This window comes from Drosophila erecta, unplaced genomic scaffold, assembly GCF_003286155.1.
Source record: "Drosophila erecta strain 14021-0224.00,06,07 unplaced genomic scaffold, DereRS2 tig00000021-arrow-pilon, whole genome shotgun sequence".
Taxonomy (NCBI): Eukaryota; Metazoa; Arthropoda; class Insecta; order Diptera; family Drosophilidae; genus Drosophila; species Drosophila erecta.
The window spans coordinates 6180094-6206824 of NW_020825198.1; the positions used below are offsets into that span (position 1 = coordinate 6180094).

Below are 26731 nucleotides of genomic sequence, written 5' to 3' on the forward strand. Positions count from 1 at the left end.
GCTCTCTAGCCTCTCTTGTTAGGGATATTCCATAGGGGGTGCCTGTCCGAGGAACAGAAGGCGTAGATGCAGTCGCAGCCCTGTGAATACTTTGCGTAAGGTGATCAACAGCCATTTCAATTTCTTCACCAGAATTTAGCGTGATGTTCAACGGGATCATGCTCTCCAGTTGTTGACTAAAAGCGAGCGGGTCAGTGTGCTTGTTGACTAATCGTGGACTTGGATTCACATGGGTACTATCTGTCACAATACTGATGATCAAAGGCAAGTGATCGGAGTCCAGATCCCAACTTTGTGTTATACTTGTTAGGGAATCTGGTATACCATGATGCACCGCGAAGTCAATGCAGGAAGGCGTATGACTGGGTACATAAGGATACCTGGTTGGCGAACCAGTTGCAAGTATCTTAGCTCCAGTGATAGAGATGGCTTCCGCTAGCTCACGCCCCCGGGGTGAATTGTAGGTGTCGCCCCAAAGCCAGTGTCGGGCGTTCCAGTCGCCACCAATCATATACCGTTGGCCGCAAGAGCGTATTGTGTCAGTAAATTGTCTTTCGTCGATACTAACACTGGGAGGACAGTAAATGGCGCCGAACTGCACGTCACCCAGTCCTGTAGCTACTTTTACTGTAGACATTTGTATGCTGCGTGTCTCTATGACCCTTTGCGGGAAATGGCGAAGAGTTGTCCTAACGAACACGGCTGCTCCACCAACGCTATTATTATTTTGCGATGGCCTAAATGCTGGATAGAAAGCATAACCATATATCTTAACAGTATCCCCTCTTTTAATTCTAAGTTCCGTCACAAGAAGAATGTCCACGCTATTATTGTGCGCGTAAAGCTCAATATCTTTAGCTTTTCTTGAAATGCCGTTGGCATTCCAAATAAGAATCTTTAGTGGATTCATTGTGGGTGTGGAGCGTTGTTAGAAAGCTGGTAGGTATGTTCATTCCCAGCTCCTTGCTTTAACATGGTGGTTATTTCAAATACCATTCTTTCGAGCTTTTCAAGTCGTTGATTGGTTTGATTTCTGTGATGTTGCTGATCTTGTTGCTGCTGTTGCAACCACATAAGAAACTGATGTTGTTGTTGTTGTTGCATTTGCTGCTGCCATTCTTGGAACTGTTGTTGTTGCTGTTGTAACAATGCTTGGACGTCAAGTGAATTATTTTGCTGAGTGTTCAGTCGTTGTTGCTGCGATAACTGTTGCGTTTGTAAGTTATATAAACGTCGCTGAGCTGGTCCATCCTTGGAGGGAGTTGTATTAGAGTATTCTTTTGCTACTGTGGCATAGGATACTTTTGTATTTACCCCAGGGCCTATAGATGGTTGATGCTGTACCATATTTTGGTGTTGTTGTGTTGGTTGCTGATCTTCAGTTGACTGGTTAGTACTCTTACGGCGATTAATCTGCACGGAAGGAAACTGTTGCTGATCTCTATGGTTGAACCCATGATTCTGCCTATTTAAGTGATTCGCCTTCTTCGCAGGCCCCATAGATCTGCGGAGAAGCTCCTGGTACTTATGGCAACCTTTATAACTAGCCATGTGATCGTGAGAACAGTGATAGCATGTGGGCAGAGCATCTACAGGACGTGTACATTGTGTGGTTTGGTGATTTTCACCACACCTGGCACAATTTGGATGTCTGCGGCAGTATTTAGCTGTATGGCCATACTCCTGGCAACGTCGACATTGTGCAATTTCACTAGACTTTCGCATCCTTTCGATCCGTATTTTCTGTCGGCAAAGGGTCTTCACGTGATAAATTTCATTAATATTAGGGCAGGGCTTAATGTTAATGAAAAAAATATTGAGTTTTTCATCTTTATTAACCCTTGAACTAGGGTTGTGAATGTGAAGTACTTCATAGCCTAAACATTTCAGATCGGCCGTTATATCTTTGTTTTGTGTGCTGTGATGTAAGTCCCTTACTACAATTCTGTGTGCTTTTTCTGTCAGCATTTGGTAAGTGTGAAACTGCATACCAATTTCATCCATATAGCTAACAATTTTTCTGTAAGTGTCACTGTCTTTGGGAAATATTCTGACTGTTTCCCCTTGGTTAGCTTTGACTACGACGTTATCTAGACTTGCCTTTTCTTGTATGAGCTCAAATAGGTCATTTAAGTTGCTAATATTAACAACAATTTGGGGTGGTTTTTTAAAATCTTTGAGTTGATTGTTGGCGTTAGATGTTTCCTGGGATTTATTGGCAGTATTGTTTTCTGCAGATTGAAATTCGTCCATGCGGGCACTAGCATCATCGGCATCCTCAGACATCATGTCTTCCCCGTTTTCTTCATTAGTAATGATGTCCGTGTCGAGAATAGCAAACCTGTTACTAGAGCTTGCCTTCTGGTTAATTGTGGGGACCAAGTGCGGGCCCTGGGTACTGCTCACTCTTTTCGGTTTAAGGATGGGGGACAGTGGCTTTGCATTTTTTCTCTTGCCTGCTTTCCGATTTTGATCATCCAGTAATCTTCTGGCAGCACCGCTTAGATTTTTTGCTGCAATGTCGGGGCTGGTCAATTGGGAACATTCTTGGTTTGCTACACTTGAACCAGAACAGATGCTGCTCATTGTGGGATTTGCCATTGTGTATATGGTGCTGCTACTGGCACTAGAAAATGTCACTGTTGTTGTGGTGGGACTGCTTTGAGACTTATTGCATGTAATGCGTTGAATTTCTGATCGGCACTCGTCTCTAATCTTACTAGGTAATTTTCCAGCTATTGAGAACATTTTTTCATGATCAATCTGCTTCTTTATAAGCTGAGAGTCATCGAAACTGTTTTCATTCATTGTTTTTATATTGTCTTAATATTCAGCAAATAATTTGCGGGCCCAAATGTCCGGAACAGAGCATAAACAGTTCGGTTTTACTGATAAGCAAAGTTTGTTTACCTCTTGTGCAGTTCTGCGCGGGGTGAGGTAGATGACTTGCCCGAAGGGCAGAAAGCACCGTTTGAATGCACTTCACCTGATGCACTTTTTGTTTTTGTCAAACTGCCGACACCGCTCAAAGCAGCGCCCAAATAAATGATTTGTGCTATTTTGAGCACAAAAGGGAATGCACCGATAAGCAAAAAATAAATCACTTTTGCATGCGCGCGACACAACCGATCTCTTTGACTGCCAGAGTAGGAATCGTCGCAGTCAACGACTACTAGTGCTACTAATAAGAACAAGGCAGTTCTAGGAGAGGAACTTAGAAATGCCGTCAACGCGCCCTCAGATAATGATACTCTACAAGTATCCGATTTTGCCGCCACAGCAGCTTCATTGGCATCTGCTTTTTCGAGCGTCAATGGGTCCACATCAGGAACCGCCTCGCGCTACCAAAGCCCTGCTTCAGGTGAAGCCTCGCAGCGCTTTCAAACAATAAAGCGCAAGTCATGCGCCTCCCCAAAGACTGATGGGAAAAAAGCTAACCTCGGCAAGAACGGTGATAACGTTCCCATACCTCAATCGAACTATAGTGGCAGCTCAAACCGTTTCGAATTGCTAGCGCTTCACCCAGATGACATGGAAGTTGAGAACGCCAACGACGTGCTATGTGAGAGGCCTAGTACAAGTCATCAAGCTGCCATTGCTGCGGCGAAGCGGGCCGCTAACTCTCCTGGCACCTCAGGTTCTCCCAACAAGACGCAGCCCAAACCACCGCCCATAGTGATGGAAGGTATTGAAAACGTCTCTCTGCTCATGCAAGAACTCAGGAAAATAATTGACATAAATAAAGTTGAAGCTAGGGCTTCACTTGGCGGTATGATGAGACTCTATGCAAATGACGCTACCACTTTTCGTAGCATTGTCAGTTGGCTTGAGCAGGAAAAATATGAATTCCATTGCTACCAACTGAAGGAAGATAGGCCGTTTAAAGTCTGCATTAAAGGCTTACACCACAGCACGCTTCATAGCCAGATTAAGGAGGATCTGGAAAAATTCGGACACAAGGTGCTTGACGTCCATCTGCCCCAGAGGCGCAGTGAGCCAGGCACCCCTGTAGCCAAGCCGGTAAATATGTTCTTCGTGAATATTGCCGCCGCGGCCAATAATAAGGAGATCCTGCTAGTCAAGGCACTTTGCCATATGCGGGTTATCGTTGAGCCCCTCCGAAAGCGCAATGCTGTTGTGCAATGCCATCGATGCCAACAGTTTGGCCATACGGCTAAATACTGTCGTAAAGCGCATATTTGCGTCAAATGTGCTGGCGAGCACGCTGCCAGCAACTGTACTAGGCCGCGCAGTGAACCGTGCACGTGCTACAATTGCGGACAACAGCACCCTGCAAGCTATTCAGGGTGCCCCAAATACCAGGCGTTCCTGCAACGATCTCGGCCCAAGCGTGGAGTTGGAGCTCGGCCTACTGTGAATAGCCAAACCGAGACAAATGATCAAACTAGGAGCAGACCAAGAGTAGCCACTCGTCAAGGTGTCTCCTATGCAGATGCAGCTAGGGGAGGCGTGCATGTCTCTCAACATGAACAGCAGAACAACCCAAACATAAACCAACGAACCAACAGCCGCAACCGCTCGACATCGAGATCTCGAGTTGCAGCTCAACGAGACAACAACCGCAACCGTTCAGCATCGAGATCCCGAAATACGGCATATCACTCATCTCTTGAAAATAACATTGAAAACATGATGCGAACCCTCAATGGAAATATCGATTCACTCCGCTCGTTACAGGATAAACAGACGGAGATGATGATGATGATGCTCAAACAGCAGCAACAGCAGACACAGCAGCAGGGGCAAATTCTTAATTTGCTTGCTGCCCTCCAAGCGCAACGATCAACAATATGATGCCGCTGCGCATTCTAATGTGGAACGCCGATGGCGTTTCCACGAAGCTGCCAGAGCTTGAGTGCTTTGCGCGACAAAATAAGATCGATGTCATACTAATTAGTGAGACTCACTGCCGAGGAAACTTTGTGCCAAAAATATATGGTTTTGATGCATATCCAGCTAATGATCCAAGTGTTGGCAATGCTAGAGGAGGAGCTGCGATCTTTATAAAATCTAGCTTGGTGCATTATCCTCTGAGCCCTGTTACCAGCGAAAAAGTACAAATAGCGTCTGCAGGAATAAACACAGCGCTTGGTGTGATCGACTTTGGTGCGATTTACTGTCCTCCTCGTTTCACATGGACAACAAATGAATTTGCTGACATACTACCGCTAAATCATCGAAAATTTATAATTGCAGGAGACTGGAATGCATCTCACTGGCTCTGGGGCTCAGGAAGATGCAATCAAAGAGGTCGCGCTCTCGCGGATCTTATTCTTAGTACGGAAGTCAACACGCTGGCTACAGGCAGTCCTACTCGGTATCCGTACGGTAGGAGAGGAACTCCAAGCTGCATTGATTTTGCAGTAACGAAAGGCGTTCTCGATATTCATGCTTCCATAACATCGGCTCCTGATCTCAGCTCTGATCACCTGCCTCTTATCATAACGCTGGATGTCACAGCATTGACATATCCTACAGCAGATCGATTGATAACCAGACACACCAACTTAGAAATGTTCTGCGGTCTTCTAGAGCAATCTCTGTATCTTGATATAGAAATCAACTCAGAAGAAGATATTGAGGACGCAATCAACCTATTTGCTGTAAAGGTGAAATCGGCAGCCATAACAGCTACACGAACGTTGACACAGAGACCCGTAGCAGCAGGTATACCCCTCACACGGGAAATTCTTATTTTAATTGCTGAAAAGAGACGACTTCGGACAAGATGGATGAGGTCCCGCCACCCTCTAGACAAATTAGAGTGGAACAGAGCTCAACATATTCTCCGTAAGAAACTGGTGGACCATAAAGCTGCATGGTTCGACGAGAGGCTTACCAACACTGGTACTGGAAGCGAAGCGAGGCATTCTCTATGGAAAGCGACGCGTAGTATAAAAAGGAGGTGCCCCAGGAAGGCACCACTAGCTAATGAGAACGGAACATGGTGTCGTTCTGACAAGGAACAAGCGGAAGTGTTTGCTAGGCACTTAGCTGAACGGTTCAAGCCCTTTAACCTTGCCAGCCAACAGGAAAAACAAGAAACGCAGGAAGTCCTCGAGCAAGCGCTGCAAATGGATGCACCGATTCTCCCGTTCGACCAATGTGAGATATCAGCGATCATAAACCGCCAATCCTCTAAAAGAGCACCAGGCCACGACATCATCTGCAACGCTACTCTGAAGGCGCTGCCTACTCACGCGATCTCTTACATAACGTTGATCTTCAACGCTATGTTGAGGTTGCATTACTTCCCTGCCCAGTGGAAATTTGGCTTAGTGAGTATGATCCACAAGCCCGGAAAGCCAGAGAGTGACCCAGCATCCTACCGGCCAATCAGTCTCCTCCCATCAATCTCGAAGATCTTTGAGAGACTTATCTCTGCCCGAATTGCTGGGATAATGTCATCCAGAAGAGCCATCCCTGATCACCAATTTGGATTTCGTGCAGGTCACAGTTCAATAGAACAACTGCACCGCATCGTTGACCAAATATTGCAAGCCTACGATGAGAAAGAATACTGCAATGCGCTCTTTTTGGACATTAAGGAAGCATTCGACCGAGTCTGGCATATTGGCCTATTGGCCAAAATAAAAATGACACTACCAGCACCGTATTACTTGCTAATGCGGTCCTACTTGGCGAATAGGCAGTTCGCAGTACGTTTCCACTCCGCAACCTCAGGGATACATGAGGTCAGTGCAGGAGTGCCTCAAGGAAGTGTACTGGGTCCATTATTGTACTGTCTGTATACCAACGATATGCCGCAGCCAAATGCTAGTATGGACGCCAACCCTGACAGGATGACTCTAGCCACTTTCGCCGATGACGTCTGTGTTACTTACAGATCATCCTGCGAATATGAAGCAGCAGACGGCCTACAAGAGTACGCTGACAGGTACGAGAAATGGGCAAGAAGATGGAATATTGGCATAAATGGTCAAAAGTCAGCTAACGTGTGCTTCTCACTAAGGAGGAAAACACCACCTGCTGTTCAACTAGGTGAGGAGATGGTACAGCAGTGTAGTACGGCCAAATATCTTGGCATAACATTAGATCGCCGGCTCACATTTGCTCCCCACATAGCAGCCATCAAAACAAGGGTGAGAGCAGCTGTGACAAAGCACTGGTGGCTCCTAAGAAGCAACAGTAAACTCTCCACCCGAAATAAGCTCACCCTATACAAGCAGGTCATTGCTCCCATCTGGCAATATGGTTGCCAAATCTGGGGGATAGCAAGAGATAGCCAAATCAAAAAAATTCAGGTGGCCCAGAACAAAATAGCGAGACAAATTACAGGCTGTGAGTGGTACATTCGAAATAGCGTGCTACATAGGGACCTAAAACTAGTTACGGTACTACAACAAATCAACTTCCACTCCAGTCGGTACAACTCAAGACTGATGAACCACAGGAATCGTCTCGCTAATGATCTCACCATTACTCGACCGAGGCAGAGGATCAAAAGACGTCAACCAAGAGACTTAGTGCTAAGATAACAATAGCTTAATAGCTAAACATTAATTATAAAACAACATGAGAGTATTAGACCAAACTAGAAAAAGCTATATTAAATATTCCCTATAGCCGGAGCGCCAATTGGCAGAAACAATAGAAAATAAGGTAATAAAAGGGTTCATAGCTATCCTGTATATCTTAATAAACTACAATAAAAAAAAAAAAAAAAAAAAAAGTTTTCGTGATCTCATCAGCCCTAAAGTATGCCCCTTAAAGAAATACAATGCAATAATTATCTCTAATTATCTGCCAATCAACTCCATAAATACGCCGAAGCTGTCAGAGTCTTAATCACTGGGCAGAGAGATCCCAATCCCTATATAAAGCGGTTGTTGGCGGCTTGGACTCATAAATCAAGTCCGAATTGTTCCGACAGCAGTAATCTGATTCCAAACTGACAAGATGCAGATCAAGTTCCTGTACTTTTTCCTGGCAGTGATGACCATCTTCATCCTGGGCGCCAAGGAAGCCGATGCCGACTGTCTCTCCGGAAGATACGGAGGACCGTGTGCCGTCTGGGACAACGACACCTGCCGTCGTGTGTGCAAAGAGGAAGGACGATCTAGTGGCCATTGCAGTCCCAGCCTGAAGTGCTGGTGCGAGGGATGCTAAGCCATCCTCCAAGGCTCGTTGCTCTAAATTGCCGGAAAACTACTAAATCTTATAGTGTGTAAAATCGGTTAATAACTAAATAAACAAATTATTGCAACGCAACTAAACGCTATTATACTGGGTTTTTTCGAATTACAACAACACATTTTGTGTTTAATTACAACTAGCCTAGAAATGTAACCCTTAATTGATGAGAACTGCACCGGTTTTTCCAATTTCGATCCACTGTGGTACTTTGTCACCAGACATAATAGAAAATTTTAATTTGTAACTTATTAAAATAACATGTGGCATCCGTTCCCACACACCATACCCGAGTGTTTCCAAGCTGGCCAGAACACCGAGAAAGAAGGACCTCAAGGAGAAGAAGGGAGATGCAAGGACGGATTTTAAATAAAAGCTATCCCTGTTAAAAAAAAGAAAAACAAAACGACAGAAAATTGTTCCTTAAAAATTGTAATATTCCCTGATGACATGGGAATCTAGCATGCTTACTTCATTGGAAAATTGTTGACTTTTATTTGAACAAATAAAACGGCTTGAGTCGTTCTATGTATACGATGAATAATTGCAGAAAATAGTGCGCTGCGTAAAGCGACAACTTATCAGGCATATGATATGATGTAATAGGTATTCTTTCTATTTTAGGAATGCAAGCTGAAACGATGGAGGTAGCTTGAAAGACAACACGTTTACATAAAAAATGAAACGCATAATATAACAATAATTCCACTTCTGGTTAGACTAGGAGCTTCTGGGAAACCCAAGGGCGTGCACTTAATACAGATGTCACTCATCCATATTCCATAGTCTATTATTAAAGCAATTGCCTCCATTTATTTGCGTTAGATAGGGTCAAATAATTACAATGTATCTATGTACATATATGCGAATGTTTAATTGTGATCTATAAAACAAGTTTAAGCCGCAAACGATAAACAAGCCTGAACTTCATTTATTTTTAGACTGAGTAAACCCCTTGAATAAATTCTTTAGAATGAATAAGATGGAAATTATCCACAGTATCTAAAAAACTATTTCATCTATTAATTGCTACAGCATTTTTGTTGGGGTAGGGTATGCCTTTAACTTTTCTTTCCCCTTGATGGTATCTAGTTGCCCATTGATGGGCACATTAAAAGTATTAATTGAATAAATATTTATTTAAAAGTGCTATGGATTTAAACACAAGACTTATAGACTTTTGAAAAGTATAATTTGTTAAAAGGCTACTTACAAGCTAGCAGATAACATGATAAAAAAATATTAATTATTACAATGGTTTGGAATGAGCTTACAAAGTTATACAGATAAGCGTGCAACGGGTTAGTGATCAGTGAAGTGCTCCCCGACGTCGCCGTCACCCAGTCGTGGCGGCAACAGTTCTGAGAAGCGGAGCTGCCGCTATAAGTTGTCATCCAGGTTCTCCTCGGTGTTCTCCTCCACGATAGCCTCGTCCCAGGGTCCGTGGATGTTGAACTTGTACTGCTGCTGACACACGAATATGAACGGGCAGACAAAGTTGAGGAAAATGGTGGTGGAGGCGTAGAGATAGAGTACTGGACGCGATATACAGTACAGCGCCATACAGCATATTGCAAATATAGGCACCATGAATCCAGCATGCCAATTTGCTTCCGTCATTATGGGATACAGGACGAAAAAGACGGCAGCTTCGACGAGGAGCACGAAGGCGTGATATGAAGTCGGCAGGCGGGAGGCTAGGCAAATGGCACCAAATATCGCGGCATTCAGCGAAATGGCCTGCGGTTAACATGGAGATTGATAAGTATTTGTATTATATAGAAATCTAAGGTGTTTTTAATCCCCACCTTAGACACCATGGCCACATCCAATCCATAGTGCCCAAATATCAGGTTGCCCAGAAGGACAAAGAAGGTCATCGTGTATATGGTGTCCGTGCTGATGGCCTGCGTTAGGGTGTGCAGCATCGGAGAGAACAGGTATCCGAAGAAGACTACCGTGACAAGGGTTTTGGAGTCCTCGCCCAGCAGAGACCAGCTGAGACTCCTTCCTCGGTAGCACAGGTACCCGATGCCCGTGATGCCACAACTGGGCATCAGTATCGTGCTGGGCGATACGCTGTCGCTTAGCATAAGTTGGTAGAGTATTAGGAAGCCGGTGATGCAAGATATTTGATTATTAAGTACTGTAATGCCGGCAATCGCTTCGGTGAGTGTGTATATTCGACAATGTAGATTCATTCGCAGCTCCTTCAGAAAGCTGGCATCCGTATAGTTGTCTGGATATTCCCGGTTGGAGTAGAGATTCTTCACCCATGGCTGCCGTTTCGTTTGTCCCTTTTTTACCATTTTTAATGCATTTAAATGATTTGTTTACTCAATCAGTTCCGTTTAAATAATCAGCTGTTTAGTATATACCAACATGTTAGAGCCTTTGCGGTATTTTTAGATTTAAAGTTCCTGCTCACGATGTGTTAGTAATACAAGTTTCGGTATTAATATCGATGTTATACACAGGTAGTTTAATTTGAAATAACAATAACATTCTATAAAAGGTACCTATTGTTTTGTTATTTAACTCTAAAACGAGTCAGTGCAGGCCAGCTAAGCTCATATCCTAAAATTAAAAAACAAATTCTATAAGTAGGAGGTCCATCACTTATTATCCACAAAAATACGCTGGTGTCGTGCAAAAAAAAATTACTTGACCTATCGATACTTTCTCGAGTGGTTAAGCCACCACTATCTTGAATTCGGAAATTTTTTGACGCACTTGTTTGTTTTGTTTACAATTACACCACGGAACTAAATCGGGAGCTTCGAAATATTTGGGATTCGTGCGACGGGACAAGGATAAGTGGACAGTGGAGCAGGCCGTCCGGGGTGAACGACCCATGAGAAGTTTTATGCACAAATCGCCGGTCGCGTGTTCCCTCGCCCGAGAAACCCCAGAATTTCCGAGAATTGCTATTTATGGCTTCGAATGCGCAACTCGGGAAAATCATTTTGATAGCCGCAATCGCCGTGTTCTTCTACTACTTCTTTTGGGTGGCCGTCCTCCCGTTTATGCTCATCGATGAAGGTGAGTTTTGCACGGTTTCCGTTTTCCGCCCCTTCATACATAAGTTTTATTGAATAATCTCGCGCTTTTGTGCAGTAATTAAAGTGACGCCGCGCCGTAAATTGAACACTATATTCCAGTATGTATATATAGCATTTGGCATATATTGTCGGCGATGTACGAGGTGAACCCGTGCGTTTGACCGAGGGGGTCATCCTAAACCGGGGGTACCTGGAATGCGGCTGTACGATGCTCTAAGCTCGGGTCAAGGTCACCGACTACTAGTGATAATAGGAGTACAGTAGGCACCTGATATGTGCGCAGTTAAATCGACTTTGTTTTTTATCTAGGGTTAAGTCTAGGCATTATGATTCCACAATAAAAACGATAAGGTTTTTATAATGTGAACCAAATCTGGTGTGTATTCATCTACTTATTTTCGGTAGTTTTTTTCCTAGGTTATGACTACTTTACATTTAATGGCTGAAGGTTTGCCATTCCGTGACAATTCTAATTTGTTGCTATTAGGAGTAATCATAAAAACAAACTACGTACATTTTACAAAGAAAATACTTATGAACCTGAGTATACTGTACTAATTGTTACAGGCAATCCCATACGGCTGTTCTTTCCACCGCTGAAGTACGCTTTCATAGTGCCCACCGTGTTCGGGGTGATCTTCCTCGGCGGCATCGCCGCGTTTTCCTTTTACCACATCTGGAGCCTGAGAGTGAAACGCGATTAAGGGGTTATCCAGAGGTTATCTTGCGCGGTGCGAACGTACGATTCCACTGAAAAACAAGGAAGAGCGATAGTCAGTCGAGGACAAGATGCCGCAGTGGCTGGTCATTGGAATCTCGGGCGTCACCTGTGGTGGCAAGACGACGCTAGCCCACAGCCTGCACGACTATTTCAAAGGTCTGAGTGGAGCTCCGCTGTGGAACTCTCCGTACACCATTGGCGAGGTGCGTCTGATCTCGCAGGATGACTACTTTCTGCCCGTGGAGGACAAGCGTCATCAGCGGAATGAGGCGCTCAACGCCATCAACTTCGAGCTCATCACCTCGCTGGACATGGCCAAGATGTTAAACGACATAGCGCATATTATCAAGGGGCACCATGTGGCCCCCGAGCCACCAGAGCAGCTTGTGACCTATGCCAACTTTGAGCACTACGCCCTGCAGTTCCAGCAGCAGTACCAGTACAATGCAAACTACTACAAACAGGCCAATAGTGGCGTCTATCAATATCCGCCACAGCAGCATCCGCGACATCACCACCATCACCAGCAGCACCAGCACCAGCAGCAAATCCAGCAGCAGCAGCACATAATGCGCATCAATGCCCAAATTGCCCAGCTGAGGGACAAGAAGGTAAACTTCCTCCTGGTCGAAGGTTTCATGATCTTCAATCAGCCGGAGTTGCTGGCCCTCTGCAACCTCAAGTACCACTTCCATCTGCCCTATGAGAAGTGCTTCGAGCGGCGCAGTAAGCGCACCTACGATCCACCCGATGTCACGGGTTACTTCGAGCTCTGTGTGTGGCCGCACTACGAAAGGAACTTCAGCGAGTACCGCGACTGCAAGGACATCACATTCCTCAATGGCGAGATCGCCAAAGAGAAGATCTTCAAGTTCGTCCTCCAGCGCATCGTCCACTACTTTGAGGAGCGCTGCGAGGTCCCAGCTCCTGCTCCCGTCGTCTGTCCGCCGCAGCAGAAGCGATTCGGGATGCTCTACATGGGTCCGAGCAATAACAACGTCATGCCGACGGCGTGTCCCATGGAGCAATAGATTTTCCTTGGATGCAGTGTACAATAAATTAATATTGTATAGTAGTAGGATGTTAAACGGTTATAAGTTGTTTGGATTATTACTCCGAATCGTGACTAAAAGCCCCATATTACGACATAGTTGTAAGCTACTCTTAGGGTGGTTCGATTTTAAATTGTTAACAAATCATCATCTAAAATCAATTATTCAATTCAAATTAGAAACTAGTATTTTGGAACTCGAGCAAGTTTTAATCACCGCAAAGTCCAAAGAAAACTGTAGTATTGTTTAGTGTTTATTTTGATTGTTTTGCCCAACCTTCAACTTCCAAGGCAAATTTGCCTACAGTTTTTAGCTTTCTTTCACAAATTGAACCAAATCGACCCGCCCTAGAATACAACTATTATTAGTTAGTCTTTATTTCGTATTAAGATAGTTATTATGGGTGACATGGTCTCTCTTGTGGAGAATGCTCTTGTAACCAGATTGTGAAATGAAGAAACTCGGTTCAGGAATTCATATTTAGCTGTGCTAACTATTATATTGTATTGTTTACTATTACGTCATGGAATTTTGCAAAACCCCAACGAGGCATTTGGTGTGGGGCGTTTTTATGGAGTCGAAAAGTTATTGTACTATATAATGGATATTTATATATGCACCTTGTAAATACCGTAGTGTATATTTACCAAATTAAACCTAGCTTTAAGACTACGACCTAAAAGAATTATATTTTTTTCTTGTGCGAAACAAAACACACATACGAATAAACAGACATTTAACCTCAAGCCAAGTATCGTTTTCGAACTAGCAAATTTGTTTATTCCGCTACAGAAGCCAATTACCGCGATCCGTTTCAAGGGACTCGTGGAACAGGTAAAATAAATATATAAACTAAAAAATACATTCATTACATATACACCCTTGTCATCGCTATGGGGTAGTATTCGCGTATGCTAGTTAGTGAAGAGGAGCGCAGCGGAGACGCGTGGCTTGCCAAATTATTGCCAATTCAGTGAGTAGTTGGTGTTCCAATCGTGGTCGGGCTACATGGATTATATCAATGTACTGCTTAATGCTTACAATTACGTTAATAACTTTTTGCTTATATGACGCGTATGTGGATCCTATAGGACAGCTGTAATTCAGAAAGGAATCAAGTAAGTAACAGTGTGGAAGGGCAGATGCGAGATGCAGTTGCTCACCGACAGCAGCCCTGCCCTAGAGGGCATCCCAGTCGGTCTGACTGTTGTAGACCTCCTCCTCCAGCCAGACCGCGTAGTTGGCCTTGAAGTAATCCGTCAGCTCGACCTTGCGATCCCACCAGCCCGAGTGTCCGAAGAAGGCAAAGTCCGAGTGGGTAAGAATCTCGTCGCTTGGGAAGCCACCCTCCACACCATAATCGTTGAGCTGCTGCTGCTGGTTGTGGCCGCCATTGGCTCCGCCACCGTTGTTTCCATAGCCATTTGCGTCGCCATTATTGCCGCATCCATTGTTGCCCGCCATCATGTTGGATTGCTGGGCGTTTTCCGCATTCTGAGCTGCTGTGCCGTTGTTTCCACACTTCTGGGTGGCTTCCGGATAGCGTCGCAGATTGAATCGATCCACGCAGGCCCGCAGCGTGCACTCCTCCGCCTGGAAATCCCAGGGACGCGACTCCAAGTCGTTGCCAAAGGCCCAGTCGTCGTTAAGACGATGCCGCACCTTGGCGTAAATTGCACTCATGGTCTTCATATTGGACTTGCGCCATTGGCGACCCAAGTATTTGGTCTGCATCTTGAGCAGCTTCAGCACGTACAGCTGCATCATGGCGTGGCGCACCTTAAGCGTCTTCTTTAGGATCGGTGCCGACTTGAACACCACCAGCATCATCACTCGTGAGTGCTTCCACTTGATCAGCTTGTTAAGGATGCGCAGCAGGTTAATGCAGGAGAACACGTTCCGCCAGGAGTAGGATTTATCGGACATCTCGCCGCCGTACACAAAGCTATCGCCACTTAAATCCGGTTGCTCACCAATCACACACGACGGGAAATCAAGCAGTGGAATGGAGTTCTTGGTGTTCACGTACTCCGTGATTGTCTGATTGAAGAATTTCAAGACCAGCGGGATGCAGTTGGCAAAAACCAGGTGCTGGGACATGAACTCAAACTGGTAAACATGATTTATCTTGAAATGCTTTAAATATAGCAAGATGATGGCCGAGACAGCCTTCACAATGATCTCTTTGTGCCGACCAATGTCGACAGTTAGCTTTGTTGATTGTGTGGCCGTCAGCGGCATCTTCCTAGGCAGCACATCGGCCATTATGTTGATGCTCTCCGTCTTGGACTTGGAAGTTGGCGAAGCCGCCAGCAGGACCTTGAGCAGAGCGATCATATACTGCGGCAGGTTTGGCAGGATTGCCTGGTATAGCACCTCCGCCGGAGTCAATTTGATTTCGTCCTCGTGCGTGGAAATGGGATTCCTTGCTATGTCCTCTTCTTTCTTGATTTGCACATCGGCCAGACTCATGTACATGTGTCGCTGCAGCGTCTTAAAGCCCTCGTGAATGGGTTGCGGTAGTCCAGCCAGACTCTCGTGGTCACCAATGAGCGAATAACCGATGAACTTATTCCGCGATATGTCCAGAAACTGGTCAATGTCCTTTTGTCGCACCTTGGGCGTCCAGGGCAGGCGAGCCGTGATCTGTACCGGAGGCACAGCAGCGGGTGGTTGTGTTAGGCTAGGCTGGTTGTTCGGATTCGCTGTCGAGGTGGTGGATGCCGATGAAGAGGGATCGTCGTAGGGCCTGTAGTACTGAGAGAGCTCTTCCTCTCCGTTTCCGCCATTGCCGCTGCCATTGTTGGCATTAGTTTGACCGTCGTTGCCGCCCATCTCCATGTCTATCTGTTCCGGCTCGTCCAGGAAACGCTGCTTCATCAGGGAGCGTCTGTGTGGTAAATAAAATGAATAAGTGTATCCACATAATTGATCTAAGATTCAACTTACTTGAAGTTCCTCTTGGGATACTGGTTTTCCAGTATATCAGTGGCTGTTGCCGGCGGAGAGCTAGCTCGCATGCACTTAGTAACCTCCAGCGTGTCCTCGGTGATGGGTTCCAAGCCCACCTTTAATCGATACTCGTTTTTGAGATTCTTGAGCACATCCATGCCACCCAGTCCCAGCAGGGAGACTTTCCACAGCAGCAGGACAACCTTCTTCATGGGAAACTGCGGTGCTGCACCACTGCAAAACCTTGTGATCATGCCCAGCAGCTTGACGGCCAGGAGCTCGCCATCTGGTAGAGGCGAGTTGATCTCCTGAACAAAGGAGTCGGCCAGTTCTCTGTAGTCCTCGCTGCCCCTTTCCCGTTCATCGCGTATTGTCTCTGTGATGATGTAGAGCACAGAGAGGATCACCCGGATGTCCGTCGAGTCCACAAGCGTGACGTTGGTGATCTTGACGGCCACAATGTCTGGGGAGCAGGCGCTCTCGATCTCCATGTTGAGCAGGTCGATGAAGGAAGCGAACACACCGAGTTGGTAGAGCACTAGCACATTGTCCCTGGTGATTTGGTGCTGCTCCTCGTCCGACTGCACCTCCGCCCAGCAGCCCTGGGCCAGGTACAAGATGCACCGGGCGGCCTGCATGCGAAAGGATCGATCGGAGACCTCCAGCTGGTCCACCAGCTTCATCACTATGCCCCGCTGGGAGGCGGAATCCTGCTTTTGCCAGTTGGGCGGCAGGTCGTACAGCTCCATCTGGTCCTCGAAGGCCTTCACGTTCATCTGAAACTCGCTGAACTCCGTGTAGCTATACAGCTCGGCGATCTCGTTCTGGTAGCCATCCACGTCGGAGTATACGAAGTCCAGATCGGGCCCATCGCAGTTGGCGTCCGCATCGTGGGTGTCCTGCTCGAAGGAGTTGTTTATGGATGTGAGCATCATTCCGGAAATCCTTTTTCGCCACCCACGGATCTCTTTTGTGTGCGTGAGTGCGTGTGTGTGTCAGTGAGTGAGTGTGAGCTACGCGTGTATGTGTATCCTGCGGCGGTGGGCGGTGCGCCTAGCGTGGGCGTGGCTGCTCCTGCTCGCTGGCTTTCTCTCTCCCTATGTCTTAGTAGGCCCTGGACATACTAAGCAATTTGCACTGCATTTCACTGGTAAATTTCGTCTACAATTTGTTTCTAGCCAATAACAAAAACGCACAATGGAAAAAGAAGAAAATTCGTACGACCGTTTGCGGTGTGGGTGGAAAATACTAAACACCAATTGGTATGGCCGTCTGGCAGCGCCGTATAAGCGGGTTGTGGCAGCGCTGACAGTGATTGCGTCAATTTTGCCGCTATTTTAAATTTAAGATAGTGGTTTTGTTTCTTCTATGCTGACGTTAACAATGAGAGCTAAATATATATAAAAACTTTGAGATTTCGTTTTATTTATGATAATAATGTTTATTTCGTTTTGATGACTGCCCAAACAAAAGGCTGTTAAAGGCTGTTATTATTTTTCATATTTAGAGAATGTAGGGTTTTTCCCGCCACACTTGGCAACTCTGGAAAAGTTGCATGCCTGGTGTGACCAGATGCGAACACGCCGATTATATTATCAAGTGCTTTCACCTACACATATAAATAAGGCTTTTCGCATGTCGCCGGTTTCAGTTTTATTTACGCTTCGAAAGTAAGAAAGTGCCCAGTGCTATTAGTCATTGCAATTACGACATAAGTAAGCCCAAACAATAATACCCCGTTGTCGCCATAAACGAGATACCTTAATCAGCCGAAAACCACAGCTGGTCGAGCAGACAAGAATATATACATATATGTATGTAGTACATATATAACGAAGGGAATCTGTACTTTGCTCCCGATTTCCGCACATATCAGCGTGAGCTTGCAGAATCGCAGCATTCCCATTCTATATTTGTATATCCCTGCATCCGAAACTCGGAGCAGATCGTTGTGAATCAAACATATAGTCGATATATGTACAGCGGAATAATGGCTGGCCGTTCCATCGCCCACTTTTTTCTGGGTTCCGTGGCAATCGCCCTGGGATCATACATCTACTTAACCATGCAAGTAATTACCCACGACATTAAGTATCCCTTCAAATTGCTGTCCAATCAACTGGACTCCGCTCGAATCGATTCGCATCGAATAATGGCTTGCATGTGCAATGTGCGGTGGCAACGGGGGCACCCGACAACCTAGGCCAATCCTGGCCAGATTGAAGGTCACAGTGCGTGGCCACTGGATTGCGTTGCGTGACTCATGGGGAGCGCGGACATATACAGAGTTATGTACATATAGTTCTTGACTTTGACCCCGATGAATTATGCGGCGTCACTGTGACCAGAAGTCATGAGTTGATAAATATGATGTAGGACTGGGCGCTGATAGCACCCACATATCTAGGAAATATCATTCAACTATAATAGTTGATTGAATGCGAAGCACTTATGAATGCTTATCGTTGCGTTGTCGAATACAATCTATACACCATCTAGTCCACATACACTGATGCTTACTATTATCTTCATTATCTTAACTATCCGTCAATCAGTAGAAATGTTTTGAGTTTTATGTTTTCCTATTGAATTGTTTTAAATCGAATGTTGTTGTATCTAATACACACCAGTAATTCACTTGAAATTCTGCCGGTTATTTGCAGCGTTTAAAGAATGAGTCTCAGGCAGTTTCAGAACATTTCCCGCCAGGCCCTCAGGTGCTACTCGATGAGGCGGAACCTGGGCCCCGTTCTCGAGCTGAGTCAGGGTCAGAGGCAGTGCCTCCGCCTCTGCACCGTCCTGCTTCCCGTGAGCTGTGCGGCCACGCCCTCTTCCGCCGCCTCCTCAGCCGCCCAGCACTCCACAGCAGCTGCCGTGAGTAGTGCTGATTGCTAGTTGACTAGATCCTAACCCGTTGACTAACTCAGTTGCTTGTCTCTGCGCCAAACTAAACGATGTTGCCTTTGCCTGTGTTCTCTGTTTCCTGTTCACCGTAATGAACCTTGTGGAATGGGTCGATTTGGACAGAGAATATATAGTGTTTAAAATATTTATATATCGACCCAATCCCTCACACGCATGAGTAATTATCCAATGCTAACTCCTACATTCCATTGCTTCCAGATCGATATGTCTGCTAACGGAGATTACAAGAACGCCGCCTCGATCTACGAGTTCACCGTGAAGGACACCCATGGCAACGATATCTCGCTGGAAAAGTACAAGGGCAAGGTGGTCCTGGTGGTGAACATCGCCTCCAAGTGCGGCCTGACCAAGAACAACTACCAGAAGCTGACGGATCTGAAGGAGAAGTACGGCGAGCGCGGCCTGGTGATCCTCAACTTCCCCTGCAATCAGTTCGGATCCCAGATGCCGGAGGCTGACGGAGAGGCCATGGTGTGCCACCTGCGCGACTCCAAGGCTGACATCGGCGAGGTGTTTGCCAAGGTGAGGCTATTAAAGCTGGTTGTTGGCTGCTCTAGACCTAGATTTAATAACTTGCGCTTCCTGCAGGTCGATGTGAATGGAGACAATGCTGCGCCGCTGTACAAGTACCTGAAGGCCAAGCAGACCGGCACCCTAGGCAGCGGAATCAAGTGGAACTTCACCAAGTTCCTGGTGAACAAGGAGGGCGTTCCCATCAACCGATATGCCCCGACCACCGATCCCATGGACATCTCCAAGGACATCGAGAAGCTGCTGTAGATGGCCCTAGTCGTTAGCTGCCCTTTGGACTGTGTTTTCGCGTAGCTTTAGCTTGTAATCGCCTGGCCACAGATAGTCTTGTGGCTGGCCACATGCACCGCATGGTATATACAATATTGTCTACTCCTTAATGGTTTTTGATTCCCACCCGCAAACATAATAAACGCCATTCGTGGTTACCACACTATCACATGGGTGTTTGGCGACGCTGGGCACGTACTTGGATCGGGATTTGGAATTGTATCAATGCGCACTTACCGTGCCAAGACAACCGCGTTCAAACCGCCTGCTCGAGCCAGCAATGCTGATAAGCACGTTGCTGCCAGACTGGATGGACTGCATCTTCGAGGATCTGGCGGTGTTCTTGCGGTCGCAGTGTTCTTGCATAGCGCCACAGCTTCAACTGGTCGTTACAAATGTCGAAAAGGCGTTAGTTTTTCTTGTTCCAAGACAGATATATGTTTTTAGGGGACTGTAAAATTTGGAGATGTCATATTGAGGGCAGAAATGAAATTTACACAACTAAAATGGGGCTTACCTTATAAAATGATAAATATAATGATGTTTTTAATGGTAAAGCAGAACGAGGAAAACACGGCATTTAAGTTCACATGGCAATTTTGAATCTTGTTCAACTTGTTGAAAGGACCTCGATCAATCAGTGTGAGTTTGAGATTTTAAAATCCATATTTGACTTTGCCCATATACATATTATGATATTCAAAACAAGGTTGCTATAAAGGATATTCCTTAAAGTCGTGCTTTTTCTATAAGTGGACGTACTTGATTTTAAATATTTCCCCTTTTCGGCTTTGTACATATTGGTGGTAAATTCGAGTGCAGAAAAAACAGAAGTACTTCACATTAACCTTTACCTTCTTTCCGAATTCGAGTGCTTCCAGTATTCGCCAAATGTTCAAACTTCGATTGCGCAACTTTGCCTGACCAGCACCCCCAAAATCGAGAATGCGAATCCATCAAGCCCAGCTGCTCCTCCTCCAGTGGAGCAGTTCAGCGTCTCGGCCGGATTTCAAGTTCAAACAAGTTGCCAACGGAGCGGCGATTCCGACCTTCCGACAATTACATGAAAATGCTGCACTCACCATTTACGGATGCCATCGAAATTCGCAGTCGCGATCAGGCGGAGAAAAACCATACTGACTATCTGGAATCTGTGATCTGTATTGGACCAGCTTCTTTTACCCTGAAGAACTGTTGCCAAGTCAAAATTATCATTATAGGGAATCGAACATGTTAGATGATATATATGAGATGTGTTTCCATGAACACTGGCCCCCATTTTCTCTCAGTGTTGGTGCGTGCCACACAAGTGTGAAGCGATGACAGCAATTTGTTGAATGCATCATCGATCATCAAATGCGATCGATCGAATGCCTTTAATTGTAGAACTGGGTTAAGCATCTGAGACTCATCCCTAAACAGTTTGGCCCAGGTCAGTATCGGAGCTATTGGAGCTATTGGAGCTATCGTAGCCATAGTATGCATTGCTATTCCCAGTGCTGCAGTTGACTTTGACACTGATCGCGATTGCGATTGCGAATGCGATCGCTCCCCCAATTTCGATTCCGAATCCACCCGAGATCCGTATAAATATGCGGAGCACACTCCACGATCGATCAGACAGCGGTCAGCGGTCAGCTTTGGTGGTGGTCAGCAGTGATTGGACTCACAATTAGGTTTGGGATCTAGGATTTTGGACTTCGGATTGGAAAGAGGATCAAAACAGGATGTTTCGAGGAGTGCTGGTACTCCTGCTGGTGGCCTGGAGCCAGGTGGACGCGGCCACCCATGTCAACATCTCGATTGCCCAGCAACCGGCCACGAATCCGGCGGATGTGAAGTACGTGGATGGTATGGCTCCGGCGGAACTGAGGGCGGGTCCTCAGAGGGATGAGGATCAGCAGTTCCAGCGCATCCAGGAGCGACAGCAGCAGGTGCTATCCCAGTCCCCAGCTCAGCCACAACTACAGCAACAACAGGTGTCTCAAACGCAGCAGCAACAGCTGTCTCCTCAGCAGCTGTCTCCCCGCCAGGGATTGGGTTTGCAGCCGCCGGTTCAGGGTCAGCCACCCATGTCCCAGAATGGACGATTGCCCCGTCGTCGAAATCACAGCAGACGCCCCTCCATCCACCAGCAGCCACCTCAGCAGAGTCCTCATAGTGGCCAGTTCCGACAGCGCAACCAGCAGCTCCGCCAGAACCAGGAGTTCGAGCGGTACATCCAGTCGTACCACAGCCATGGTCCCACCGTGGAGACGGTAAGTGGAAATGAGGTAACAAATGAGGTAAGCCCGCAAGTGAACGCATCTACCCTGCCTTCCAGGTCTACGAGTCATCGAATCCGTCCCCGCAGCGCTATACTCAAACCAGCTCCGGAGTAAGTTCCTCCTCATCCGTGGACGATGCAGCTCCCCAGAAACTGGTCACGATTGGAGGACATCGGTCGCAGCAGCTGCGCATGTTCGAGCGCCAGGTGGCTGCTCCCGTCTCCAACCAGGGACAGAGTGCAAGTGTGGAGGCGGCCCAGGACAGTAAGCCCATCTACGAGCCCCAGCCGGCTCCCATGCAAACGGCCAACATTGCGCCGGCGGTGAGCTCCAGTTCGTCCTCCCCCTCCAGCTCCTCCTCGTCCTCCGCTGCATCGAGTCAGCCTGCTGCCCCTGCGCCCGCCCTACCATCTGATTCGTCGTCTGGCTACGACCCCGCTACCAGCTACAATCGCCCCAGCTACGATCCCAATGGCTTCAGCTACGAGGATGGACAGGAAGTGGACTACCAGGATCAGTATCCGCCAGAGGTGGACGATGGCCAGGGATACGAGGACTATGCCGATCAGACGGGCTACCAAGGTGGTTCGGGCTACCTGCCACCAGCTCCTTCCAGGGGCTACGCTCCTCCACAGCGTCCCCTTGTCACCAAAACCATCCAAATAGTGCAGCCAGCTCTGAAGGCCAAGAAGTACGAGGTCCGTCATCCTGCCATCCAAAAAGAGTTCTACGATATCGAGGAGCGGGTGGTGATCAAGCCGGCGGGAACTCTGGTCGTCGAGCTGGAACATCCGGTTGCTAAGATTCCCAAGGGAGAAACCCTGCTGCCCTTGGGCCATCCTCACCCCGCAGTGGCTTCCGCCTATAGCAACAGCAACAATGGTCAAATCCCGTCCCAGACATATAACAACAACGTGCCCGAGTACAGGCCATCCTATGATGCAGCTCCGGCTGCAAAGGATCAGCAGACCACCACCATCGGCTTCAGTGTGACCACGATGCCTTCCTACGATCAGCAGCCCAAGGATGACTTCGTGGAGTCCCGGCTGCAACAGCAGCAGCCCCTGGGAGATGTCACCGATGGTGGTAAGAGCTCACCTTCCTTCATATCCGGAGTGGACGCCAATGGAAACGCCGTCAAGATCAACGCCAAGCATCTCTCACCCAAGATGATCCAGCGCGCGGAAGCGGAGCAGGACTACCCCCGATCGGGTCAGAGGGTCTATCAGCAGAGGAATAACTTCAACCGCCAGCCTTACAACCAGGACGACGACTACTTCTCCGGCGAGTATCTGCCCAATGTGAGTGCCGGCAGTGTGGACGCCAAGCCAGCGCGACTGGAACTGTCGGAGGAGAAGGAGGACGAGCGACCCACCCAGATAATTAAGCACGAGCACAAGATTAACCTGCCACCCTCGCAGCACAACATTTACCTGGGTCGCACTAGCCAGACTCCCCTCAAGGAGCGAAGGATCCAGGAGGTGCCCGCCCAGGTGACGGAGATTAACCACTACCTCAGAAAGCACGTTGGACCCACGGTGCTGTATTCAAAGTCTCAAGCTCCACGAACCTACTTCAACCAGCCATCCCGGCAGCGCGTTGCCGAGGAGCTGGACTACAGTGCGCCCTACTCCCAGATGCGATTCAGCCCGGATAACCACTCCTCCAGGCTCGTCCAAGCGCCCCAGGTTCGATACAGTGGGGAGAGTCAGTCCTCCCGGCTGGTTGAGGCACCCAAACGACAGGAGCAGCAGCAGGAGCCCAAGAAGGAGCAGCAAAACACCCACATCCAAATCCAGATAGCCAGTGACCAGGAGAAATCTGCAATGGTGGCTACCACAATTGCTCCTGACTGCGACAGGGGACAGCAGAGAACAGAGCTGGGACAGCAGAAGTCCCAGCGCTTGGTGGAAGCACCCAGTTCCGAGGTGTCCGCCACCCAGGCTACTCCATCGCAATCGAAGGCTCAGCCCGATGTGGATGTGTCGCTTAATGGAGCCGCTGGCCATCTGAAGCCCAACGAGAGGGTCATCGCAGCCACTGCTGCGCCAACAGATGCCTCGGCCACCAGCGAGACCTTCCACAAGCGCCGCATCGTTGTCAACCATCCATTCCAGACGGTCCGCGAAGTGGTCGAGCACGAACCCTTCACCAACTACCACCAGATTCAGGTGAACGAGCCGGCTCCGCCCTCGCACTACCACCAGGCCTACTACCAACCGGCGCTGCAGACCCACGGGAGTTTGGTCCACTACCAGACTTCGTCCGCGCATGGCAATCTATACGGATAGATTGGGATTAGAGAAGGATCCGAAGTCGACCAACGAACGAACCCGGCCAATGCACTTCCTTTGCTAATCGTTATCTTCGTGTTAGGATAGATCGTAAGCTAGTACGCAAATCCGGTGGAAGGGCCCTTTCCATGATGACATGACCCTGATCTTCTTTCGCATTAATTCGATTTAAACGTCTAGGCTTAAGTGCGGTTTTACTTGCCAGCAATAAAGTGCATACAGAATGCTATAAATGAATTTTTCGCATTGCAAGTAGTCTTGCCACTTTCTCATGGATTTAGTGTTCATTTATACATTTCGCTTGACAGCTATGTCTTTAATATAAATATGATATCACATATGTATAGGGCTATACATTTGTTATATATAAAAGTGTATTATGTTTGGTAGGCACAAGGCGGATATAATTTTCCGAAATATATGATAAAAGAGGCAATATAAGAAGCAGAAAAGCTAAAATACTTTGAAAGCTTACAGTTTTGCTTCTCTAGGTTCTGCTATTTAAAAAATATTATTTTACACTGATTTCGGAAGCTCCCCTTATGGACACACTACCTGGTTTTGTTACGCTCGTTTGGGCTTCGGCAGAACAAGAGGCTCATCATCACTGGAGTAGTCGGATTCCGGACTTATACAGACTTTTTTTCTAAGAGCAGGTTCTTCGTCCATTGATTCGTCCAGGAGGTGAGTTCCAGCTCCGCTCAGTAGATCGGCGACTTTTTCCATTCTGGCGGAGATTACAGCAGGATCTTCTACTGGCGTCGACAGCACGGCAGCCGTGATCAGCGTCGACGTGGAGGGCGCGTCCAGTCCAGGTTCTAAAATGCTAATAATCAGTATATGGGTTTCAGCCAATGACGACTCTTCCTACCCTGCTCATTAAGCAAACCATGATTGGACTCCCGGCGCAAGGTCACTACAATCGCCGTGATATAGAAGGTGAAAATGGGCAGCAGGACAACTACGCCCACGGCGATAAGGAAGTTGGTGAGCTTCACCTCGCGTTGACAACATTTCAGTGTTTTCGACCAATTGAGCCGAGTGCGGTTCATCTGAAAATGTAATGATGTTAATATTCAATTATGCAATACAGCTGTGCCATATATGGAATGACAAATAAATTTAAATAAATAATAGGCACATATGATAACATTTGACTTACATTGTCCTGGAGATCAAAGCACACATTTCCACCCACTTTCTTTTCCATGCTAAGGTAGAAATCATTGAGGGCCACGTAATCGTTTTTGCAATGAAAGCAAACTAGATCCGGGCTAGTAGATTCCAAGCATGTTCGCAACTGTATTGATATTTGGTCGTATAAATTCCAAAAATTATCCCTGAAGCAATCTGGAAAGTTGGAATAGGCGAGTGACTCCCAAATGAATAATGTACTGATACACACTTTCGCAGTTGGCCTTTTGCCACAGGCTAGTGAGGATTCCTTCGGTGGTGGCCACTATATTGATCCTGTCCAAATTCAGGTACTGCTTGGAACAGGTGGCGTTCGCAATTAGCTTTCCGTAATCCCTGGCGAGATTCCGGTAGAGATCAACGCATCCCTCACAGAGGTTCACTGGCACCGATTTTGTGGTGGCGCAGTAGATGAACTTGCTCTGGGCATCGCCAAGTTCGTCTAGCAGTTTCACGCAGTTTTTGTCCTTAACGGCCAGCAGCAGGTTAAACTGTCCACTTAGGGTTAGGATAAACCCCAAGAGTGCAATGTATCTCCGCATCTTTGGGTGTGCTTCGAAGGAGACCAACTAGAAAACCAGGAGGATCGTAAGCCGGGGAACCCCCTGTTTGTTGATTCGGCTGCTCCCTTTTCGTCCCCGCAAGTTCGTTCGTATAATGATACGCCTATCTGGACGGCGATTGTCGGGGATTAGCTGTTGGCATTAATAGTGTAACTCACATTCTTACCTACTGCACGCTTACAATATAAGACTTTAACAAAAACTCCTAAAAAGATCCTTGCGTTGCCTTGAATTTTGGATGGAGGCGTAAGAGTATCTATGTTTTCTGTAGCTCCATCAATTATTTTCCATATATTCAGCTGGCTATATTCAGTAGCTGGCAGCTTGCAATGGAAACAATTATTTTGTCTAATTTATAAACAAAACAGCAAAAGATTCGACTTCACTAAAACTATCGGGCCTTTGGTACTTCGATATTTATTAGTGCGGAACCGCTAAGAAGGCTCGAAATATCTGGCAACGCCAGAAATATGGCGCTAATTTTCAAATCTCTTTTCAGTGTATTTGCCAGCTTTCTATTCTAAATTGTAAATTTGTATTAAAATGTCTTTGATTTCTTTAAATTCCTTAACCAAATCCTATTTTCCCGTAGTAATTCTTAATGGCTGAGTATATTATTACAAAAATAGATCGCGATGTTTACTTTAAAATAGCACGTTTAATTTAGGCAACTGCTGATTGATTTTAACTGCTGATCAAACTCTGAGCATTGTTTATCTTTCATT

At 46.8% G+C, this 26731-nt stretch overlaps 8 protein-coding genes across 14 annotated transcripts; 5 read left to right on the top strand and 3 right to left on the bottom strand.

The window, feature by feature from the left end:
- The first annotated feature begins 7839 nt into the window (after positions 1-7839).
- Positions 7840-8263, top strand: LOC6545939 (drosomycin). Its single transcript, XM_001971703.3, has one exon. The coding sequence runs from the start codon at positions 7942-7944 to the stop codon at positions 8149-8151; it is 210 nt and encodes a 69-aa protein (XP_001971739.1). The 5' UTR covers positions 7840-7941; the 3' UTR covers positions 8152-8263.
- Positions 8264-9348: 1085 nt separating this feature from the next.
- On the bottom strand, positions 9349-10583 carry LOC6546043 (phosphatidylinositol N-acetylglucosaminyltransferase subunit C). The gene is made up of 2 exons (XM_001971704.3): positions 9984-10583; positions 9349-9915 (listed from the first exon to the last, which is right to left on the bottom strand). Exons 1-2 carry the CDS (start codon positions 10482-10484, stop codon positions 9556-9558), a joined length of 861 nt encoding a protein of 286 aa, XP_001971740.1. The 5' UTR covers positions 10485-10583; the 3' UTR covers positions 9349-9555.
- A 288-nt stretch (positions 10584-10871) lies between these two features.
- On the top strand, positions 10872-13756 carry LOC26526608. The gene is made up of 2 exons (XM_015158826.2): positions 10872-11217; positions 11805-13756. The coding sequence occupies exon 2, from the start codon at positions 12027-12029 to the stop codon at positions 12987-12989; it is 963 nt and encodes a 320-aa protein (XP_015014312.1). The 5' UTR covers positions 10872-11217; positions 11805-12026; the 3' UTR covers positions 12990-13756.
- On the top strand, positions 10872-13756 carry LOC6546045 (dolichol-phosphate mannose synthase subunit 2). Its single transcript, XM_015158309.2, has 2 exons — positions 10872-11217; positions 11805-13756. Exons 1-2 carry the CDS (start codon positions 11109-11111, stop codon positions 11939-11941), a joined length of 246 nt encoding a protein of 81 aa, XP_015013795.1. The 5' UTR covers positions 10872-11108; the 3' UTR covers positions 11942-13756.
- An 11-nt stretch (positions 13757-13767) lies between these two features.
- LOC6546046 (striatin-interacting protein 1 homolog) lies at positions 13768-17319 on the bottom strand. The gene is made up of 3 exons (XM_001971707.3): positions 15960-17319; positions 14174-15900; positions 13768-14106 (listed from the first exon to the last, which is right to left on the bottom strand). Exons 1-2 carry the CDS (start codon positions 16895-16897, stop codon positions 14190-14192), a joined length of 2649 nt encoding a protein of 882 aa, XP_001971743.1. The 5' UTR covers positions 16898-17319; the 3' UTR covers positions 13768-14106; positions 14174-14189.
- Positions 17320-17531: 212 nt separating this feature from the next.
- On the top strand, positions 17532-19857 carry LOC6546047 (probable phospholipid hydroperoxide glutathione peroxidase). 5 transcript variants are annotated; one of them, XM_001971708.3, is made up of 4 exons: positions 17532-17677; positions 18626-18836; positions 19086-19409; positions 19476-19857. In XM_001971708.3, the coding sequence occupies exons 2-4, from the start codon at positions 18636-18638 to the stop codon at positions 19665-19667; spliced, it is 717 nt and encodes a 238-aa protein (XP_001971744.2). In that variant the 5' UTR covers positions 17532-17677; positions 18626-18635; the 3' UTR covers positions 19668-19857. The 5 variants fall into 5 exon arrangements, with proteins under 5 accessions (XP_001971744.2, XP_015013797.1, XP_015013796.1 ...); XM_026977958.1 differs by having other exon boundaries at positions 17544-17632; XM_015158311.2 differs by lacking the exon at positions 18626-18836 and having other exon boundaries at positions 17534-18033.
- Positions 19858-21308: 1451 nt separating this feature from the next.
- On the top strand, positions 21309-24471 carry LOC6546048. Its single transcript, XM_001971709.3, has 2 exons — positions 21309-21946; positions 22012-24471. Exons 1-2 carry the CDS (start codon positions 21416-21418, stop codon positions 24244-24246), a joined length of 2766 nt encoding a protein of 921 aa, XP_001971745.2. The 5' UTR covers positions 21309-21415; the 3' UTR covers positions 24247-24471.
- Positions 24472-24537: 66 nt separating this feature from the next.
- LOC6546049 (osteopetrosis-associated transmembrane protein 1) lies at positions 24538-26422 on the bottom strand. Of its 3 annotated transcripts, none has more exons than XM_026977957.1 (5): positions 26188-26422; positions 25655-26113; positions 25412-25599; positions 25121-25301; positions 24538-25067 (listed from the first exon to the last, which is right to left on the bottom strand). In XM_026977957.1, exons 2-5 carry the CDS (start codon positions 25983-25985, stop codon positions 24814-24816), a joined length of 954 nt encoding a protein of 317 aa, XP_026833758.1. In that variant the 5' UTR covers positions 25986-26113; positions 26188-26422; the 3' UTR covers positions 24538-24813. The 3 variants fall into 3 exon arrangements, with proteins under 3 accessions (XP_026833758.1, XP_026833757.1, XP_001971746.1); XM_026977956.1 differs by having other exon boundaries at positions 26177-26422; XM_001971710.3 differs by having other exon boundaries at positions 26173-26422.
- Between the last annotated feature and the right edge of the window lie 309 nt (positions 26423-26731).

Bases quoted from the DNA above. Each gene is read 5' to 3' on its own strand.
- LOC6545939 (XM_001971703.3), top strand. From the start codon at position 7,942: ATGCAGATCAAGTTCCTGTACTTTTTCCTGGCAGTGATGACCATCTTC.
- LOC6546043 (XM_001971704.3), bottom strand. From the start codon at position 10,484: ATGGTAAAAAAGGGACAAACGAAACGGCAGCCATGGGTGAAGAATCTC. The intron at 9,916-9,983 runs GTGGGGATTAAA...TGTTAACCGCAG, and splicing joins ATGTGGCCATGGTGTCTAAG to GCCATTTCGCTGAATGCCGC.
- LOC6546045 (XM_015158309.2), top strand. From the start codon at position 11,109: ATGGCTTCGAATGCGCAACTCGGGAAAATCATTTTGATAGCCGCAATC. The intron at 11,218-11,804 runs GTGAGTTTTGCA...TAATTGTTACAG, and splicing joins GTTTATGCTCATCGATGAAG to GCAATCCCATACGGCTGTTC.
- LOC26526608 (XM_015158826.2), top strand. From the start codon at position 12,027: ATGCCGCAGTGGCTGGTCATTGGAATCTCGGGCGTCACCTGTGGTGGC.
- LOC6546046 (XM_001971707.3), bottom strand. From the start codon at position 16,897: ATGATGCTCACATCCATAAACAACTCCTTCGAGCAGGACACCCACGAT. The intron at 15,901-15,959 runs GTAAGTTGAATC...TTTACCACACAG, and splicing joins TATCCCAAGAGGAACTTCAA to ACGCTCCCTGATGAAGCAGC.
- LOC6546047 (XM_001971708.3), top strand. From the start codon at position 18,636: ATGAGTCTCAGGCAGTTTCAGAACATTTCCCGCCAGGCCCTCAGGTGC. The intron at 18,837-19,085 runs GTGAGTAGTGCT...CATTGCTTCCAG, and splicing joins AGCACTCCACAGCAGCTGCC to ATCGATATGTCTGCTAACGG. The intron at 19,410-19,475 runs GTGAGGCTATTA...CGCTTCCTGCAG, and splicing joins TCGGCGAGGTGTTTGCCAAG to GTCGATGTGAATGGAGACAA.
- LOC6546048 (XM_001971709.3), top strand. From the start codon at position 21,416: ATGTTTCGAGGAGTGCTGGTACTCCTGCTGGTGGCCTGGAGCCAGGTG. The intron at 21,947-22,011 runs GTAAGTGGAAAT...CCTGCCTTCCAG, and splicing joins ATGGTCCCACCGTGGAGACG to GTCTACGAGTCATCGAATCC.
- LOC6546049 (XM_026977957.1), bottom strand. From the start codon at position 25,985: ATGCGGAGATACATTGCACTCTTGGGGTTTATCCTAACCCTAAGTGGA. The intron at 25,600-25,654 runs GTGTGTATCAGT...CCAACTTTCCAG, and splicing joins GCAAAAGGCCAACTGCGAAA to ATTGCTTCAGGGATAATTTT. The intron at 25,302-25,411 runs GTAAGTCAAATG...TTACATTTTCAG, and splicing joins GCTTTGATCTCCAGGACAAT to ATGAACCGCACTCGGCTCAA.